This window comes from Uranotaenia lowii, chromosome 2 (genome assembly GCF_029784155.1).
Source record: "Uranotaenia lowii strain MFRU-FL chromosome 2, ASM2978415v1, whole genome shotgun sequence".
NCBI lineage: Eukaryota > Metazoa > Arthropoda > Insecta > Diptera > Culicidae > Uranotaenia > Uranotaenia lowii.
In genome coordinates this window covers 291823288-291845768 of record NC_073692.1, presented here as the reverse complement: position 1 = coordinate 291845768, position 22481 = coordinate 291823288, and the positions used below count along the sequence as shown (strand labels likewise).

At 33.6% G+C, this 22481-nt stretch overlaps 1 protein-coding gene across 30 annotated transcripts in view; it reads left to right on the top strand.

Moving 5' to 3' along the window:
* Positions 1 to 22481, top strand: part of LOC129743398 (dystonin) — a 532614-nt gene that overhangs the window by 250254 nt on the left and 259879 nt on the right. For 15 of the 30 annotated variants that reach the window (XM_055735432.1, XM_055735414.1, XM_055735415.1 and 12 more), the window contains exon 2: positions 2751 to 3931. The exons of 3 other annotated variants lie outside the window; for them this stretch is intronic. In XM_055735432.1, coding sequence (XP_055591407.1) covers positions 3538 to 3931 — 394 coding nt within the window. In that variant the 5' untranslated portion in view covers positions 2751 to 3537. The remainder of the gene's footprint in view (positions 1 to 2750; positions 3932 to 22481) is intronic. 12 more of the 30 variants (XM_055735435.1, XM_055735420.1, XM_055735430.1 and 9 more) reach the window with 1 other exon arrangement.

The window sequence follows — 22481 nt, the reverse complement described above, 5'->3', positions numbered from 1 at the left end:
ATTTAACAGTTTCACGAATATTGCTAAGTTTGTTAATTTTTAAGCTATATATTTCAAAATTATTAGACATGGCAACAAAATTCACATTTTCCGAGGTACAAATAATATAACGGCTAATGTTGAATAATTTTGGGATGCTGATTAAAAATATTCATTTAGTTTTTTTCTATCAGCTCTTGCTTTTGAGATAGCTTCTGAAATTAGGCAAAAATTCATCAAATAAATTTCTGTTTTTATTTTTGCAAAACTGTAGAGCATCACAATTATTTTGAAAATAAAGGTTTCAAATCAAAAGTCAACTTCTTTGAAAGCCGCGAGGGATTTTGACTTCTAAAAAAATGGTTATTGATGTTTTCTTCTCGGTAATTTTTCCAAAATATGCAAAAACGGAAATTTATACATTAATTTCATTAATTTTGGAAATCAAAAGTGACATAATTTTGGCAACACAAAATTTACTGGCGTGTTACCAAAAACGAAAGGAGACTGTCTGTACTTTCAAAACTAGAATTCAAATCGTGTCGCAGTCTTCAACAAAATTTTTAAATTCGTTAAATTATTCAATATCAATACTGAAAACCTTTCTTTGAATAATGCCAGGAAAAAGTTGTGGTCTTATTTATTCAAATTTTTCAAAATTGAAGATTTTTTTTTAATACGTTGTATCTTTGAAACAAGAATATCTGGGAAAGATTTCAATTTTTTTTTTATTCAAGACGACGATTTCTTTGAATAAATAATCAATTATTTAAACATAGTCACCACAATGCTTTTCCCCTGTGTTTTTTTGCCAAAATTACAAAGTTTTTGACAGCTTTATAGCACAGTCAACTACTTCAACCTTATCTTAAGGCTGATTCAGCCATAGATCCATGAACAGAATAAAATACACTAGCCATGGATAATTCAAGTAAAGAATATGCTAAAGAAACTATCTTTAAATAAAAGAAACTTGTCATTCTTAATCTATTTATCTGTTGATCAATGAAGAGGTATGGATTGCTTTTGGAAAGGACATAATTCGTGTACGAATCATTTTTTTTAATTTGCTTCTTTTCTGGGATCAGACACTTTAACAAATTTATCCGGTATAAATTAACATGAGGATGATTCCGATTCTGATTGATACGTTTTGGTGTTTAAATAATAAACGAAAAAACTGGTTGAAAGCGCTCAGCAGTTGACAAATCCTGTTTAATGAACCAACTTTAAATTGTTTTTCGTTCGTTTAAGATATTTTGACGTTGAGTGAACGAATAATGGGGTCAAATCTCATATAAGATATTTGAATGAGTCAATTAAACGACTTTTCATAAAATCAACCTTCGTAAAAAATACATAATAACCTGCCTTGGTTTATTTTGGTACCCGACAGTTAGGAAGCCTTGCACTGTTAAACCAACCTGACATTATTGCTGATTTACCTTAAGCTAAAGATGCCGAACGTGAGATTCAAAAAAGTGTGGATGTTTTATAAATAACTTGAGGATTTATATATCGTTATTTGTATTGTTCAATCCTATGGTTTGAACAAAGTATGAATATATGAAACTATGAAACTCAAATACGCTAGAAATTTTACAAAAACTTAGAAATTCATCTTTTGCGGGGTACTTTATTAACTTAAAGCTAATAGCGGGAAGCGAAAAGTCTGAAACAAACTTTTTTAAGTAGTGAGTATTTGATATCGAGTAGGGAATAATGAGAAGCGTATTACGAATTGCGTTACAAGTAGCAAAGAATGAAAAAAAGGGAATAAAAAGTAGTGAATTGTGATTAGAGAATAGCGAACAGTAGAAACCGAGTAGCTAATGATGAACAACAAACTAAGAATAGAGATAAGCCAGTATCGGATACCGAGGAGCGTTTAACGATTAGCAAAAAGCGTGTACCGAGAAACTAGTATCGAATAACGATTAGCAAATAGCGAGCAGCGAGAAACTAGTATCGAATAACAATTAGCAAATAGCGAGCAGCGAGAAACTAGTATCGAATAACAATTAGCAAATAGCGAGTAGCGGGAAACAAATAGAAGCAACCGTGATAAATAGCTATGAATAGTAAAAATATTAATATAAAGTAACAAATAGCGAACAGTCCTCAATTTATTGTTTGAATCAAAGAGAATATCGTATCTATTAGTAGTTTTCAATAAAAAAAAGTAGTTAATAATCAATTCAAATCAATCAGGTGTTTTTGAGTTGGTAAAACTCAAACTTTTCGTTTTTTATCTCACACAAAAGTCTCTCATATCTCTTAAACATCAGTCAGACAGGACACTCTCAATGAGATTTATAAATTATTTGTCTCTCACATTGTTAGAAATAGTTTTTTACTTCTCATGCAATGACTTTTTCCACGGTCGAAGTCTTCTGGTTCGTTCTAATTAGTTCAATTTTTCCGGGTTCCAATCCACTACCCTAGTCACCCTAGCGATGGTATTCCACTTATTCCAGGTTTTCCGATCCTCTTCATCATATTCCTCCCTACGGTGTACGGCACTGGCAGCAGGGAAGGCTGGGTCTTTTCGGTGCGGTTGTGTGCGTGTATAAGTTGTGGTGGCTGGCACCTGATGGGAGCGTACAATCATCGGGGATCTCTTTCCTCGTACACCAGACGACGAGACAAACCGAAGAAACTCTCCTCAGGTGTTCGGTGTCTCAGTTCCGTTCGGTATCTTTTTCGGGTAGCACCGGCATTTGCATGCTAACCGGATTGAGTTGGATTAATTTGTGTTCATTTGTTTTTAGCAACCATCTACAAAAGAAAACAAAAAAAAAAACGAACTGCAACGATCATCGAACAGCAACGATCAACAACGAAAAACAACAACACGTTAAGTTAAACAAAATAAAATCCAATCGAATCAAAGAGAGAGAACCTGAGACTTTCTTTCATATATTTTTTGTGTCAAGTGATCAAAAAATAAACTTGAAAAGAGTTTTAGTAAATCATCTACGGAGCTGCGCTACATAGTTTGAAGTGAAACAGAACGAGAGAGAGAGAGTGAGAAGAAAAAAAAATCCAATCAAATTGGATAATTGAGAGTGCGTGAAGATTGGTCTGGTCACTGGACAAAGTCCGGTAGGAATTGACCCGAGCTATCCCGAAACGAAGGAATAACACAGAGCGAGAGAGCTCGGCGCGGTTCATAGGAGTGTATGAGTGTGTGTGATCCGGTGATGCGATAGTGTGAATGAAAATATGCAAAACTTTGCAAGTTATTAGAGCTGTGCTACGAGAAGGTTAATTTCGTCAACGAATAATAATAAGTAGTGCGACTACCCCAGTGTGTTACCGAAATAGAACGAGTGCATATTATTAGTAGTTTGTGCTGTGATTCTGTTGTGGGACTCGAGCTACGAAAATACCGAGTGCCATTATCTATACAACGAAAAGTTTTATGACAAGTCCGTTTGAATGTCAAGAGTGCGATTCGGTTTATCCGATCTTTGAAATTAGCTCCGAGGAGTAGAGGAAGTTTTAAGAAGAAAGTGAACTGTGTGTGGTACATTGGAGAGTGGAGAATAGTGAATCATGTCCACACAGTCCTACTACAAGGATCGACTGGGCTTCGATCCACGGGAGGCCTTGTACGAAGGTAACAATGGGGACGTGTCGCCGCCTCTCAAATCGCCCCAACATCGACACAGTGTAACGGGGAGTGGGGGTGGCGGAGGCGTTTCAGCCAATAAACATTTCTACAACAATGGTGGCGGATCGCCGAGCCCCTCCGGGGGGCAAAATGGGTCCTCGGCTGAGTACTACCGGACCCCGCCCAAGCGGCACAAGCACTCCTTCAGTGCCTCTCCAGTCACCGGATCGCCACTCAACGTGACCAGCCAGGGTGGATACGAGGACGCGTTGACCCAGTTCAAAGGTACAACAGAGTTGATGACTATTTGGGAACGTTTTGTATGGGAAACTTTAGGTACGGCGGCGCCAACCCTCTCTTGTCAGGAGAGATCCGGTTTGTTTGTTCCTGTTTGGACGTTTCTTGATTTTGTTTGTTTTTTTGTTGTTGCCAGTTTTCGCACAACTAACAACTCTTCCCAATTCGCGTCTGTTTTGAAACATAGATTTTGGGTAACTTTAGCTCACTATCTATATTTTCAATTGATCGCTTTGGCATGACTGTTTTTATTTATCCATAACTCCTTACTCGGCAGACTTTGATACCGAATAGCAAACTAGACCAAAATAAGGTGTAAAATGCAAAATAATGTGAATTTTTTACCGGAAGCTAAACTAGACATCATGAAGATATCATCACTTCCTGCTAACCCCTTAATGCATAGTGTTGTTTCGCAAAATCGTAAAGGAATAAATGAACAATCTCTTTATATAATTTGAAGAGTAATAACTCATGTAAGACTCATAAAAACTGCTTCAAATCTGTTCAGTTTTATTTTTCGGATTAAAATGATTTTTTTTTTAAATTTATGCACCCATATTAAAAATGTCAGAGTTAACACTGTGTGAAAAGGAACAAACACTTACCAAATCTGTTAATTCAACTAAGGTCGAACTCGAAAAATTATAACCATTTCACCTTCTTTTTTGAATAACAGTGAATTTCGTGATTGAAATTTAACGAGGTTTCCATCCAAAACAGTTATTAAGGTATCGTTTACCTACATAAACAAAATTGGTGACAATCAGTTATGAGGATTTGAGATAGCACTCAAAAAAAAGTTCATTTAATTCGATCCATGTAATCGAAAGTTATTCTTAAAGGAAAATTGTGCATTTTTTTCTGCTAGGTAACAGGTTTTTTCACAATATGGTAAATATTTCTTCTTCTTTTTGAAGCTGGTAATCCAACATTATCAATTCCATAATTTGCTGGTAGAAATAAAAGACTATCCGCTAGAAATTTACAAATTACCAAATACACAGTATTAAAAATACCAAATCTTTTTTTAAGGAAATAAATCTATAATTTTGGAAATTTGTTTGCTTTTAGTTTATGCTTATTTCTATTAAACAATACTAAATTAATGTTTATTTTTATAAACACTATGGTGTCAAATCTCAATAGAATTAAATTATTTTTGAATCGAAATAGCTAAACTGATAAATAAATTTGATTCTCTTATGATTCAACGCCTCACATTTTAAAAATAGTCTCAAATTTTTTTTTTAGAGAAAATAAAAGTACAAACTTATGAGCTTTGTTACATGATTTTTCAGTCTTATCGGTGAAAAGTGGTGTCCTTTTTAGTAAAAACATTTCGAGAATTTAAAATTTTGGTGAAGATGTGAAAATGAATGGGTAGAATTTTATTTGTAAACAAATATCATCACATACGAAAAACCTGTTGAGCACGGATATTACCTTTTTTAATTCTAAATCAATTCCAATATTCTACTGCACAATGTTTTGTTTTCCCAATAATTCCCTTCTCAATTTATTCAACTGACAACAAAAAAGTAACAATGCAGAAATGTTCGTAGATAGCATAAGTGAAATTGCAAAATTTTGTTGAGAAGTATCAATTTTTGTAATTGTTATAAGCAAATGAAAATTTATTTGTTTTATTTGGTCGGCCATCAGCACAACTAAAGGCTATTTAGGCCGTTGTTTTTACAATGTTGCTCATAAATACATATAAAATACAAAATTATAAATTAGATTTTACAGTAGAATCTTAAATGTTAATGTGTTATAAATGTTCACAAAAAAAAGTGTGTATAACTAATCTAACTGTTTTTTTTATTTTTCTATTGTTTCTGATAACAAAGAAACTCAAATGGAACCATACAAAATTGATTTTTTCAGGAATTCTAAAACATTTTTAAGGTTTGTTAAATCATCTTTTAAATCATTAATATCTGAAATATCATTTTCTTCTCTGAGTGATACATTTTTTTTCACAATCATTAAAAATATGTATATTTATTTCCGGCAAATCAGTCCAATTATGTTTAACAAACGAAATTTATTTTTAAACCGACGTTTCGATGTCGTATGACATCATCTTCAAAGGTTAAAAATTGTCGAGGTTATTGCTTTTGGAAAAAGCGTACTGTTTGAATCTGTCCGTCACTAGTTTCACGGTTATTTATATAAAAAAAGTTGGGTGAAATTAGGCGGTGGAAATCTTTGTTGGTTGAAGATCTCGTTGTGTTACTTTACTACCTCTGCATAGCTGGTGGTACTCGGCGTTTCGATTGTTCTGCGAGCGGCGTCTAGAGTGATGTTCTGCTCGGTTTTTACTTTCAGTACAGCAGTTTCGTATGCATATACAGGACAATTTCTATCGAGCGGTGAGTGGTTCCCTTTACAGTTAGCACAAAACTTGGATTTAGCAGTGCAAGTTTCACTACTGTGGGTGCCAGAGCAAACTATGCACGCCTTTTCCGCCAAACACTTACTTTTCGGGTGTCCATACATCAGTGTCGGCATATTAAGGGCTGGGGATAATAAAGCCAACGCGGCTTAAACGAATAAAGCCAAAATTGGTGATTTCCGGCACTACAGTTGAATTAATGGTGAGCACTAATGTCGGTGTTTCAACGAGTCCTGTCGATGTTTTTTTCATGATCCGTCTAACAGCTATGATTTTTTGTGATGATAGCTCTTTCAGGAGTTCTTCTTCGGACATACCTTCGACTTCGTTACATCGTACCACAAATTTTCTGCTGTTCAACTCGGGATGGCGGCCAACTTCGATTGGTGTGCCATCGAGTAATTTTGTGAGGGTAAAAATTTTGCGAGCTTGATCTTTGCTGCTAATTCTCAACACATACCAACTTTTATTCCTCACAAGTAGCCAGTTTCTATCTGTCCCGCGTACTGCTCGATCGATCTTCCTATGACAAACGGATTTTTCGGAAGTTGGAATCCATTTCTAGCTTTCAAAAACAGGAAATACAATCTTCCATGTACACCTTCAGGATCCATCCATACTGGCATGGTCCTATCCGGATGATCTCCGGGAGAAGGACTCATCCCGCCGGCAACACACTAGTAAACGTTTTTATCATCAAAAAGGAAACAATAGCCTATCAATTGTGGACGAGCGCGTTGTAGTTCGTCTGATTCCACTGAAGGCTGAGGATAAACTGTCGTTGCAGTAGAGTATCACCATAAAAAATGTTGCTTAAATGATCATATTAATCATAAGTTCAGATGAAAAATATTCTGTTGTGGAATAATTGAACTACAATTGCCAAATAACTGCAATCATGGGTAGGTTTGGGCATTTTAAAACCACGGTTGTTCCTCAAATAATGCTTTGCCACTCCGTGCATTGCTACTCTGAACCACACCACAAGTCGGTTGGTAAAATTTCGCGCAATTCTTTATTGAACTTTATATCATTTGGCAGCTAGGTTGATGAACAAAATTTTGTGTTTTTGCGAAAAAAATCTATTATTTCTTGTGATTTCACCGGATAAATCTGTAATGGTTTTCTGTGATGCTATTTCATTTAAAAGTCATGGCTAAGGTTGCTAGGTTGCCCGATTTTATCCGGGTTATCCGGGTTTGGTATTTAAGAACTTGGGAAAAATCTGGTCGCTCGGATAAAAGCCCGGATTTTGCGCGACTTTATTCATTGTTATGCCAAATAAAAAAACATTAGGTTCTATTTTTTTTTGAATTTATGCGTCCAAAACAAAACTTTTCCACAATTTTTATAAAAATAATCATGAAAGGTTTTTTGGAAGCCTAAAATACGATGTAAAATCTGCTGTTGAGCTTTAATGATTTTTTTTCCAAGTTTGTGTTCTTAAATCTTGTCGCCCGGATTTTTGATGAAAATTTTGAAATCAAATGCCCGGATTTTCCCAAGTTTTTTTTATGAAATGCCCCGGATTTGTCCGGCCCGGATACGTATTGGAATAATCCGGGCAACCTTAGTCATGACCAAATGTGACTTTTTTTACATTTTACATTGAAAAAATTAATTAAAATTGCCAATCTCATCATATTTTTACAATCCAAAGTAAGAAATCCAAAATGTATATTAACATAAAAAAAATATTTTCAAAAAGTACAAATTTCAAAAAATTTGTGAAATTTTTAAACATATCCAGAATTCTGTGTTTTGTGGCACTGAAATGCAAATTTGCTAAGTATTTTGTAAAATTCTAAATTTTTCTGTGATTTCGACAACTTTGTCGATGGCAGTCGATCATTTGGGGCATTATCATTATGCGTCTAATACTCGAAATGTGAGTTTGAAATGAATAAACCTTGATTGTCAATCAGCCCGAAATGGCAAATCCTCAGTAGACATACAATATATCAGCTGTTCATCAGAAGACATATAATTGCTTGATGATTTTAAAAATTCATTTTTGACTATGGTAAATTCCCAATACAAATATTTTTGGCGTCCTGAGTTCGAACCATTAGCCAGATTTTGTCTATCAGCTCTTGTTTTAGTGATATGGTGTGTGGAAATTTTGAAATTTATCGATTTTGAGTAAAAATCGATCATTGATTACTGATGACTAGCAAACCTACATGAAAAACGAAAGCTGATTTTGAATCTATTTTTTACCCTCGATTCAATCAAGAATTCAGATTTTGCCTAGATATTATACATTCAGAGACAAATACCTTAGAATATCTACATCTTTTAGAAATTTTAGTACCTACATATTTAATATTGCACATATTTCTGACCCCGGTGAAGACAAAACAACTTCAAAACGATTGGACTTATGGTGTGAGAAACGTCTAAAATTCAATTTTGTTTGAAAGTCCTTGAAAATTTGTCAAAACTGCCGTATTTTGCGAAATTTAAAAAAATAAGCAATAAGAAAACTTCTATAATTTTTTTTCAGAAGTCAAAATTGCTCGCTTTCTTCGGAAAAGTTGATAATTGAATTAAAACCTTTCAATTTCCAAATCTTTGATATCCTCTACAGTTTTGCACAAAAAAATGCACAAATTGATTAGATGAAATTTTAAACATTTTAGAAAGTTATATCGAAAGCAAGAGCTGCTAGAAAAAAAATTGCATTTTGAAATTCAGCGGCTCTAAATCAGTCTAAATCAGTTTTAAAGTTCTTGTCACCTCGAAAAAATGTAAATTTTGTTTCCTGGTGTAATTTATCATATTTTTCACCGATTCTTAAAAACAAACACAGTTTCTTGTTGAGCGAATCATTATGCATGTATCTGTATGTGAATGTATTGTTGATATTAGTTCCTGCATGACAAAGTAACATGGTGTCATTTGTTTGTCAATTCCATACAGAACTTCCAAGAATTTTAGAATTTAAACTTCATATTTCTGAAAAGTAACGGTAAAAGTTAAAGGTGGAGTTGTTTGCCAGCTTTCATGTGAAATCGATATTTTCAATATTGATGGAGTTATAACAAAAACAAAAATTTTTTCATTTTAACCCACAGTCAACCCAAAAGTATTTCAAAAGTGTTATCTTTTAATTCTGATGCGTTAAAACTCTCATAAGACTCAAATAACGTCTTCAAAGCGAGTCAGTTGTGTTAGGTAATTGAGTTAAAATGATATTAAGTTAAACAATTAAACAATAATTGTTATTTCTATTCGGAAAAATATATATAAATTTCATTTCATAAAGGCATAAACGGTTTAAAAAGAATGAACTAGGGGTCTCATTTTTCACTGTAATGTTCGGATTGACAGAAATTAAAAAGTTTGAGATACTTTACGCATGTATGCCTAAGCTCGTAAATAAGCATTTCAAGTGCAACACCAAACCATTCTTTACCCACCGCAAATCTAAAACAAACCTGCTCGAATTGAAAGCTTTTTGAGAACTCAAAACGTAAATTTGGATTAATCGCCACGATGTGTTGTAGTTAAAACTAAAAAAAATGCAATCGTTGTTATACAGACGGGATGTTTTAATTTTTTTTGGTTACAAGTTAAGCTGAGAGATTGATTTTATTTTTCTAAATTTCTCATTTTAACCCTTTAATGCATGACTTTTATTTTAAATGAGAATTGCAGTTATTGATTTAGTGAACATTTTAATTCAAATAAAATAACTGAACAGGTTGCAGGTCGTTATTTTGAGTATTATAAAAGTTATGACCCATAAAATTTGATTTTTTTTTTAATTCTAAATTCATTTCAGCAAGATTTTGCAAATTTCTTCCAAACCTTTTTAATTGAGAGCAGGTGACGAAGGTGTTTGTGATTGTTTGAGGTTAAAAAAATTGTTAGAATTTGCAAATTTGAAGAAGTAATAAAGATTTCCCAAAGCTATTAAAAAAAAAAATGATTTTTGCAATGTTTCTGCATACTTTGTTCGATATCTCACATATACATTTAAATATCGTAAAATACCATGGGCTTATTTCTATTGATCTCAGAATATTTTTTGTCAATACATCACTTAAAAATATCCAAGTGTTTCCGTGATATTTGGATTTTGATTAGTGTTGTTTTAAAGCAACATTATGCATTAAAGGGTTAAAATTATACTTCTCTGTACAAAATCTACGACATAAACTGAATATTTTTATTGAAAGTTTTACTTTAATATTTTATTTCAAAACCTCATACAGAATATTTAGCTTAATGGGAATTTTAAACTCAATTGTAATGTTCTCACATGTTTTGATTTAAAGTTTCAGCGATATGGGAATAAATAAAAATGAAGAACATTCAATTTTACACTGTAAGAGTAAGGGATTTATTGATTATATCGAAGCTGTAATAAGTGCCTTAAAAAAATTTAAAAAAATGGAAAACTATCTGAAAGGATGCTTTTTGTGACATTTCAGTTTTTCACTACAATTTTTAAGTACTTAAAAATTGGCAGTTTCAGTGTTCAAAACTTCTTTAAAGATTTCTGTGTTCTATGACTTGTACTTGTTAAGGATTAGAATAAAATAGAACAAGGAGTTCAAATTTTCAAGCCATATTGAATTTTAATTTGAAAACTTTTATACCTTATATTCCAATCTGATTTATTATTGTTATCAAATATTAGGATTTATTTAACAGTTTAAATGCAAGAGAAACCAGTACCTACTTGTTTAAAGGGTTGATGTTTTTAAAATTTAAATTCATAGACATGAGTCAATTGTTCATATAAAATTTAGCCCTGCTTGTCAGTTATAATTAAATTTTAACTTTGAGAACGAAAAATTATGGAAATTGACTCCTATACGTTTTTGTTTAGAACGTGGCGAAAGATTTTAGAACCAATTTCAAATGAAAAAATTAGTTACTATCAATATTCATTTCTGAGTAGGGTGCCTGACCGAGATTGCGCATGGCACCCTTCCAAATTAAGGAAATTCAAATCAAATCATTTCTCAGATTGAATGTTAAGTTTTTGGAATTGCTCGAATGAATTGGTTCAGAATGATTCAGTATGATTCTGTTGGTTTTATTTAAGGAATTACAGATAAATAAAAACAGTCTTTTGTAGGCAATTGTTAGGAATATAGAAATCTATTCTAAAACGAATCGGACAAAAACTTAAAAATCATATCGATTTTTGAAAAATTCTAGCTAAATTCACGATTTGAGACAAAATGACAATTTTACGGTTTTGTCCTTCGAACAATTATTTCTGACAATTTCATCCGAGTTGTGATTCTTGAGACTTTTTACACATCTCATTCCCTGAAACTTAAGATTTTCTTTGAAAATGTTTACCAACTTACTGAAGTTTTCAACGGATACGAACCAAAAATGCGTAAACTGTCGGCTTTCGTCATCTGCAGTCTATTGATCGGTAACCCAAAACTTCCAATAACCAGCAAACATTCACCTCCTTCAACATTAACAGGAAAATAAACACCACAAGCACCAAAATGAAGAGAGTCACTTCATTTCCTGTTTGATTTAGAAGTTTTTTTTCCGTTTCGTAAAAATCCCTTAACCCATTCTCCTTTTATTTGCATGCTCGTTGTCGTTGTCTGTCTGTTTTGCGCAATAATTCGTAACTATGCTAAGCTCATTCACCGATCATCATATCAAGTCAGTGTTCAAATTTCTTAAGAATCGAAGAAAAACGGCTCAAATGACACATCCGTCCGAGGGACCAGCAACCGTCATTGGATCGGACCTTAAGTGTTTTTTTTTTTTTCAATTTGGTGGCCGGCCACGTTAGGATCGCGTGAGTCAGGTTTGTTTCCCCCTTCCTGGCTGTTGCTGCTAGTTCGCGGTTTGTCTCGTGTCTTGCTGTTGGTGGGTTATTTTGTCATCAGCACTTCTTCTGATCTCGCCCTCGCTTCAGTCAGTCGGCATCAAATCCGATTTAGAAGTGTTCCACTGAACGAGAGAGAGAGAAAGAAGTTAATGAACAGAATCAGAAGATAAAGAAGGAGCTAGCAGCCAGCAGCTGATTAATGCAAGCGGATTTGCTTGGGTGACAGTACGAGACCGTATGGGAGGTCGGGTTTTAAAGGTTTTATTTTTTCAGTGAATTGTGTCTCCTCTGCCAATTCTCAACCAGATGACGATGGTGACGATGAAGTCACCTTTCGGAAGATTGTTTCTTTCGTGTCGAGCCGGTACAAAGAGGAACTTCTCAGGAATTTTGAGCATCGTAAAAATGAGAATTTTCGGACGGAATTGATCGCCACATGCCATCAGCAATTGAGTAATTTTGGGTGCCGGTGCATTCATTGCATGGTATGATTGCATAATTGTTCTCGATGCAGTCGCGGTAGCAGGTGACGCAATTTGGGTGCTATTGAGAATTTGTTTTGAAGTTTGCAACAGAAGATTGATTGAGTTTTTGCTCTACAGAAGTTTGTTTGAAAAAGAAAACATATATGTATAACACATTTTAAAAACATATTTAGTAATCAACAAATATCAAAAAGAAGGCATCGAAAAATATGGAAAAAAAAATTGTAACTGTCTAATGTACAGATTTGAAAGTATAGATTACTAGCTGATCCCTTACGAACTCCGTTTCCCTTTTAACCTTCAATATGTGATGAAGAGTTTATGTTTCAATGGTAATTGGAACCCTTTTGCTTTATGTTTCATTGGTAATTGAACAACCCTTTTGCTTGTCCATAAAATTGAAATTTAACATAAGGAATTGATTGACTGTCGAAAAGGACACCCTTGTACGAATTTTCGCCTTGTTCGGATGCATAAAAACGAAATTATCAAAAAAAAAAAAAAAACATTCAAAAGTTAACGACTATTTTTCATGTCGTCTGATACTAAATTTTAATCCAGGAAGCGATTGTCTGGTTTTAATAACTCCCGTATATGATTTTTTTGGCTTGACACTTATAGAATACGATCAACTGTCAGTTTTTTTTTATTTTATTTAGTGTATTTTGTAGCCTAGTAGTTTCGTTTAGTTTTTTTTTGTAATTCAGTGAATCTAGAAATATATCAATTTAGTGTACCTCATTAATAATAAGTTTTGAATCTCTTCAAAGGAAATCCTTTTCCATTGAGATTCTTATCGTAATCTTATTCAATTAAATCATACATTTCCTCGCCCTACGTTATAAATTTTTGTGTTCTCAGCATGATTAAAGTTTGTTCGCGTTTAAGTTTCATTTGTTTCGCTGCCAGACGTGCTGAGAACAGTAGCGTCCATTACCAGGAGGCTCAAATGAGTTTTATAGTGTGGGGGAGTGTGGTGGGCCGCTACAAAAAAATAAAACATTTACTATGGACGACCCTTTTTTCTGTCGTTAAATATAAAGTTTCTATTTAGGGATCGATTTCTCGTACTTCAATTTTCGTCCCGATCCAAAGCATGATAATGTCGTTATAGCAAAACAAATTGAACAGTTAATTTGGAAGACATTTGTGCCGATGCCTTACACAAAATTTTATTTTTCAAATGAATTGCTCGTCCCTAAACATTCCTGTGTGCCAATTTACATTCCAATACAATGCATCATAACGTCAATATAGCAAAAACAGCGAACCGTTAATATAGACCATGCTGATCCCTGACTCACAATTTGATACCTGGAATTGCTCATTCCTGAAACATCATAAATAGATTACACAAGACAGAGGGTGAATGACCACGAAGGTTTAAATCCTCTTTAAATAAATAAAAATAGAATAGAATAGATTACACAAGGCAACACAATTCACATTTTTTCCAAAGAATTTAAGAGCTAATTTTTACTTATTTTTTGGCGCTGTTTCCAAATATATTGATTAAATTTTTTCCTATCACCTCTTGTTTCGTGATAACTTTTGAAAGTAGGTAAACATCGGAGAAAAAGGTTTTTTGTAGAAGTTTTCTTTTGGTTATTTTTTTTTCATAAATCTGCACAGAGCCGTTTGAAAAACTCCTTCTTCGGAGGAGGGTCACTTTGAACCTGAATAAAAATTCTAAATTCCTTATTTGTTATCTTATTTTGATCGCCGCTGGGATATATTCTTATCTAAGTTTGTGGCATATCGGCAAATTGAAAATCTAATTAGAACCGGGCCCGGTCGGACGCAACCTCATGTGTTCGACCCATCTGGGCTGGTTGTGGGTAGCAATGTGGCTTCTTCGTCACTTACTACAAACAGCCAGCAGATGCCGGGTAAAGAATCACACACGCAGTTTCATGCTGTCGATAAGAAACAATGCCCTAAGCTCACAGTTTCACCATCTATTCGTTTCTTCTACCCAAAGCGCTCTAGCTTTGACCTTTCCACCTATCAATTTTCATATCTATCATAATTGCTCTCTAATTAGATTTTCAATTTGCCGATATGCCACAAACTTAGATAAGAAATTCCTTATTTCAAATCGATTTCTGAATCTAAATTGCTTACAATCATTCCCAATAATTATTAACCAGGAAGGGCATTTAATAAAAGAATCCTTAACCAGAAGTCTGTTATTTGAATTATTTATCTTTGATTTTATATATGAATTTAACTTCAATTATTTATTTATAATTCAACTAGTGAATCTGTACTGAAATTCCAATTGTTGAATCTCTGAAATTTTAACTCTGGATCACCATTATGGAACTTTTTTAAGATTCAACTTTGCTTAAAAATTAAGAGTTAAAATTTCAAATTGAAATTTAAAAACGATTTGTTATTCCAAAACAAATCCTTTTGATATTCCGGAATTTATATGAGTTTCGAACATGGAAAATAAATCTAATTTTTGTTTCAAATGCAAAACCAAGATTCGAATCAGGATTTTGTGCCAATGATGAACCGAAATGAATATTAAAAATAATAAACTGGATACAGATTTCAAAATCCGGTCACAGGCAACAAATTATGATTTTATAAAAAAAAATGAAACCAGAACATCGGAAATTATTCGAACCCAAGCTTAATAAATGTTTTTCGCACTAATCCGGGAAGGGTAAATCCGGGCTATTTTATCTAAAAACTTTGCCAAATCCGTGCATTCGATTCCAAAGTTTACAACCCAAATCTGGGCAATCTCTAGGCAAATTTCGGAATTCTTCAATTAAAATCAAGAAGGAAAAAACTGGAAAAATTGCTTTTTTTCATCGAGACATATCAACCTAAACTGGTTATGGATGGATAGACTTTCCTCAAAAAATTGTTTTTGACGCAGAATTCATAGCTGTGATCACGAAATTTAATTTTTTTTTCTATTTTGCTAATAAAGTAAAAACATTTGGGAAAAATCTGGGAAATTTGGTTACCTTAGTTAGTCTAAACTAATTGAAAATTCGATATTCGGGACTAAAAACTGTACCCAACATTCAAGTACCAACTTCTTTTGCCAATAACTTTTGATAGCGTTTTTCGAGTACAGTCTTTAAATATATATCAACAAGTGAGAATTTTTTTAAAGAACTGAAGTAGAATTGAGGACCTGGGATAAGATTTCGAGGTTTTGGTTTTAGTTCTAGGCAAGGTTGCCGAAATCACTGAAAAAATTAATTTCACAAAATTTTGAGCAAACTTTCATCACAGAATCTGTGTCACAGAACACAGAATTTTGGAATTATTCAAAGATTTTACAGATTTTTAGAATTTTGTAAGGATTTCCACAATAATAAACATGATAAGATCGGTATTGTTATTCGATTTTTCTCAAGTAAAATGTAAAAAAAGATGCATTTCTTCATGACTTTTCAAAGAAATTTATGCTATTTTCATCACAGAAAACCATAACAGAATTTTTGGGTAAAATCACAGAAATTCAGAATTTTTCAACCCAAAACAAAGAAGGTTTTTTGGCAACCTTGGTTCTGAGATGAGATAGTTAATCTTGATTTACTTTAGTCGTCTATCAATATTTGATCAAGAATTTAAAATTTTAAGTTTAGAGAAGAATATTTTGCTTGACATTTTTGTACACTCAAGGGGGGGGGGGGGGTGGATCTTTTTTGTAATTTCTAGGGGGGGTGGATCTTTGATATTTTTAAAAAGTTTTTAAATGAGTTAAAATGTTCAATGTAAAATATTCATTGATTTTCTTGAACGGTTTCAGAAATTATTTTTATTTTATTTATTGGAATTTTAAAACGTTGTTGGTTTTTTTAAAACGTTGTATCTTTTAAACTAGAATATCTACACAAGATATTCATAGTTGCTTGAAAGAAAAATAATAAATAAATCAAAATCAGCTTTTTGTTTTTATGTATACGTTCGTGTATAGATACGTAAATTGTTCTATCGGTTATAAAAATTTCTTTTACAAAAAACTGACTAATCTTGAATTTTTAACACGCCATGCCACCAAAACTAGACGTGATAGACAAAATCTGACAAATGTTTTGAATTGAGGATGCTAAAATCTTCCAAAATCAGTTTTTGAATGAAACATAGGCCAAAAACCAAAATGCTGTTACTTGTGTAATTTGTGCTTATTAGACCGGTTTAGATTTGAAATTGAAAACCTGTTTTCGAACAATTAATCATTTGATTGAATTGAATATTGAATTAGCAAACACTAACGATTTAACAAAAATAAAAATAAAAACAAATCGGTGACTTTTTCAGCCATATTCCTCTACGAGCTTAGAATTTCTTGCTACGTTTGATGATTTTTGATTCGAGCCGACCATGTTGCTTTTCTCAATCTTATCTTTACAGGGTGTTCAATAAGTTCAGGTACAAATTAAAATCAATATAATTTAAATCCAATTGTTCAGAATAAAAAATTTTCACTCAAATTCAAAGACAATTAAAAAATTGTTAATCACACCTTTTGTATTGATTTTTTTTACCTCAATAATAGAGGAGCCTGTCGCGTACGGTGGACTTGAGAAATTTTTGAAGCTAATAATAGCTTCAAAAATTTCTCAAGTCCACCGTACGCTGCAGGCTCCTCTATTATTGACATCTCGTTCCACATAGGAATGGTAACGATTTAAAATAGAGTCAAAATAGGTATCCGGTAATTGCTTTTTCTCGATAACATGACGTATGATAAACTAACCAACCCGATAGAGTTAGTTTGGGAGGGCAAGTTACCTTTAATTTTGAGCCAAAATTTCCAAAAACCCGTATTTTTTGTGTAAATTGACCTATACAAATAAACAATCCATGAAAAAGAAGCCCATGGAACCATATGACCAATGACTAAAAATAAAGTTACACAAGCACATATTTGATATTTTTTCGTCTATTTATGATGTGAAATAGTTCTATCCTCCACCACTTTGATAAGCTTTTTGATGAAAACCAGCAGGCATGCAGCTACTTTTGGGATATTTAACACCAAATATGAAAAAAATATGATTTTATATGCGACAAGTTTCGGTATTCTGTTCTTTCTCGACAAGATCAATGGTCATGAGAGTTGAGCCAAAGGAGGCATATAAGGTAAGGTTGCCAGAATTTTAATAGCACGTACCCGGGCCGGAAAATCAGGGCTTTTTTCATCTAAAAACCTGGCTAAATCCGGGCATTTGATTCTGAAATGTCAACCAAAAATCCAGGCAATATCCGGGCCAATTTGATCCAAATCCAGGAATTACTCAACACAAATCAAGGACAAAACGCGAAAATAATTTTTTTTTTCATCAGTAGTTTTTAAATCGTATTTAACGCTTTCAAAAAACTTCTCATGGTTATTTTCATAAAACTTGTTCAAAAAATTTCGTTTGAGACGCATAAATAAAAAAAAATCTACAACACAATGTGTTTGTTTTGGCAAATAAAGTGAATAAATCCGGGCAAAATCCGGACACTTTTAACTGAAATCCGAGCAACCGGGCCAGGCCGGACTTTCGTTAAATTTTGTGTTGAATATCCGGGTAAACCCGGATAAAACCGGGCAATCTGGAAACCTTAATATAAGGTGAACTAGAACCATTCATTTTGGTAAAAAAAATCGGGGTTTCGCCTTAACAGTACTTGTGGTGTAAGAAGGCATGAAAACTTAATTAAATTTAACTAACAAAACCAGGAATAGTTTTTCTGATGATAGCACAAAATTATCATTAAATAATTTTAGTGTACATTTGCTACAGCTCTACCACAACATTTGTTTAAAAAGTGTAAATATCCGAACATAATGAACACCCTGTAGTTTTTTCCGCAAAGCATACATCAAGACTGCCGAAATCAAAGATAAATATAGAATTTCACAGAATCTTGAGCAACTTTTTGTCACAGAATTTGTGTCACTGATAACAGAATTTTTAAATTTTTCACAGATTCCAAAGATTTTTAGAATTTTGTACACATTTTCAGAGCTCTAAATTTTTAATGATCACTTTTGACTTAAAATTCTGTCAACTTACTCATAAAAGTTTTAGTGATTGATAGTGGGAAATGAATTTTTTGAAGAAAATTGTAAAAATGGCAAAATTAGTAGATGTTTGAGATATGTTTTCTATATAATTTTTAAAAACATCATCAAAGAAAATAGTCAGAAATTTTCGGGGTGAAATCACCGAATTTCAAAATATTTTTTGTCAAAAACACTGATTTTTTTTGGGCAACGTTAGCATACATATCTATCTCGTGATATTGATATTAACTCTCATAACCATTTTTAATCTGTCAAAGACTTCATTCTTGGTCACTCTATATGTTTCTAAAGGAAGCATTTTTAACAAAAAAATATCTGTTAAATCAACTCAAAAATCACTCTTGAATATACATATGTACGGAAATTCAGTGAAACTACCTAGTAGATAATGTTAACATGTGCCAATTGTTATGATCTGTTTTTGAGATAGGTAGCGTCTAATGAAGAAGCTTTTTCATCAAACTTAAGGGGGGGGGTAGGGTCTAACACTTTCAAAAAATCGATTTTTTTATTTTTTTATTTTCTTATTGTAAAACATTTCAAGAATGTTGTGTCAAATTTTCAAGTCAATTGAAGCAAAACTGTTGAAGTTATAGGCCTTTATCTCCTCCTATCTAATACTGCAAGAAAGCAAGAGCAGAAACTTCAAACGCCTTTTTCTCGAAAGCACATTTTTAAAGTCCGTGGACATCGTCATTTGAAAACTACTTATCCGATTCTTTTCAAATTTGGAACATATTTTCTACATATAAAATACCAGACCCCAACGTTTTTCTTTTTTGATTTTTTTACTTTGGGGAGATTTTAGAGGTGAAAAATGGCGGATTTTTAAGTGAAAAATCGTAGTTTTTACTTCAAACAGCCTTAAAAATTTCATAAAAATATTTTTAAGTTAAATAAAAACGTTGGGGTCCAGAAAAACATCCATTAAAAATATTTTGCTCTGATTTTTTGACTTCAGATGATTCTGTGCTGAGATACAGTGTCCACCGCAAATTCTGTTTTCTGAAAGGCATCCTCGAAAATGCTCCGTCACCGGCTCATTTTTCAATATTTTTCTACGAAAAAATTACTAAATGTTCTTTTAACAATGCTTTGTATAATGCAAAAAATTTGAACACATTTGTTTGAACGATAGCTCTAGAAAAAAATCGTGAAAATGGTGTTTTTTTATACCCGTTAGACCCTACCCCCCCCCTTAATGGGCCGGATCTTGAAAAATTCAGGAAAATTCCAATGGCTGACTCGAAAAAGCTGGAAATTAACTTTTCGATCGAAGTTCATATGGTAAATTGTTCAAAGAGATCTAAAGAATCTACAGTTAGCTAAAATTTGAATAAAAGTAAAATTGATTGTTTAATCAAGTGCGCACCGAAAATTTAGATTGGGAAAATAGAAAAGAAGGTGCTTCGTCCAGCGGAATAATAAACATGTCTGACTTCATTTCTAAAAGATGAAAAAGCACGCCGGTGAATTTAAAAAATTCGGTGGTCAAACCGTGCGCAAATTTTTGAATTGCTAGCGTTGAGATGTTTTGAAACATTTCGTCATGAAGTGGAAAATGAACTTTTTGGCGCGCACTTGGCAGATTTCTGGCCAGAAATTTTTCGTTGACAAGTCCCACCTGGATAGTGCGGGGATAAACTTCGATCAAATAAAAACTTTCGAGTTTTTAAAGAATAACTTCAGGAAACAGAGAACATCATCAAAAATACAGCGGCTGGTTCGTAGTTTGGATTATAGATGCACACAAACCATATTTTGCTTTTTTTTATACACTCCTTAGTACAATTACACTAAGATTGCCAGAATTTTTTCAGCACGTATCCGGCAATTTTATATGAAAACTTGGAAAGATCGGGCATTTAAATTCACCTTTGATGATTATTTTTGCAAAATTGGGCTTATTTCAATGAAATCTAGGCAACTGGGCCGGGCCGGGTTATTCCCAAATTATGTATTAAATATCCGGACAAACCCGGTTTAAAGCTGGCAATCTGTTAATCTTTTTTTTTGTCTTTCTTATAGAGATTTTCAACTTTTGTTGGTTCGTCTCTTTTGGCAATCTTAAACTAGACTGATATTTGGGTTTCTGATGGTTCAGATCATATAAGGTCACAAGGTAAAACAAATAATATTCGGAAAAAAAAATTGTATACGATACACGCGAAAGAATATCGGATGATGCTCCGTTTGAAAATGTTTAAATGGTTTTACTAGCCAAATTACGGCTAATCGATCACCTGAATAATCGAAAAACGCAAGGTCGACACAACAAACAATTATTAAAAAACCAAAAAAAAAAAAAAAAAAATTAACACAATCCACCTTATCGGCGATGTTTCATCCAATTTACTGGGACAATCACCCAGACTGTAATGTAATCGTTCGTCATAGTATCTTTCAGTGGAACGCGCGATGAACCACATCCATATCTTGGTCGCCGTCATCGTCGTCATCGTTATCCAGTTGACTAAACACGGTCAATAGAGGCTTCTTCCTTTCAGCTAAGTAAGTGGTGTCAATTGACAAATCGGTTCACGTTTCAGCCAGTCAGTCAGTCAGTCAGCCAAGGCATGACAAATGGCTGGACGAAACTCCGCGCTGCGCACGTTGACCACTTTTGACATGTGAACATATCGAAATTCCCCGGTTTGAAAAATCCAACCAAAGTTGTGATTGATTACTCACTAGTCGGGTTGCGGGTTCAACTGACACAAGTAGGTATATCGACACCCATTGCTTGGGGAAGGGATTTTGAAGTAACCGGACGAAAGAAGTAAAAAAACTATATCGGTCATGGAGTCAGTCTCCCGAGCAAGACTCGTTTCGCCGGATATCTTCGATTTCCGATGCTTGACACGAGTCATGACTCAATGGGCGTTTTGCTACCGCGATTTCTGACGAAGCTTTTGAACTTGGCGATAAAGTTTTGTCACGCGATATTCCATTTGTCGAAAATATGTGTGGATTGTCCCGACAATGACCGGTGGAGGTCTTCGAAGACGGATGATATGACATTTGAAGGCGCCTTCCTTCAAATTGGTTGGGATACGCGACCCACATACGAAATGGATGGATGGATGGATCGTTGGAACCTTTCTCGCTCACGAAAAGGGGAGATAGTCCTGGTTCCATAGAAAGTGACCGCAGAAGTCGTTTATTTGCAACCACCGGGGATGGCTTCGTGTGAGAGTTTTCTGTTACCATCGGACTGAAGCAAATTACCGGCTAATTTGGCTAACAATGTAGCCTAAGGTCAACATGATCTTGAGATGAGAAGCGCTAAAGAAAGATAGGCAGGTCACTAGTCGTCGGTAGAAGAATATAACGACCTGAAACCATGTGAGAGGGACGTGTATTAGATGCAAAATTAACTTCTTTTCTGGTTGCAATATGAGCAATGTGTTAGAAACTAAAGAAAAACAAGTCTCCTAGCTTCGACAAATTATATTCAAGTAGATTTTTTTTGAAACGAAAATTCGAATGTTGTTATTCCAAGCATAATTTCTATCGAATAAATTTGAATAAATATCTTCTTTGATAATTTATCTCCAATTTGCATATTTTCTGACGACATCGGGCATCATACATTCCTACCGAATGCTATTTTGTTAATTAAGAACCGATCAGCAAATGTTCGAGAAAATGATCCCGCAGCTTCTCGATTTGTTTCCAGTCAACCGCAGACGCCGACAAAACGAGTCAAGAAACGACTTTCGGATGTTGAAGAAAAAAAAATATCCCGGCTTGAATCCCACAAAATGAGACAACATGAAATTTGAATAACAACTAAGATCACTGCCTGCTGGTCAAAAGAAGACTTCTTTCAAGAA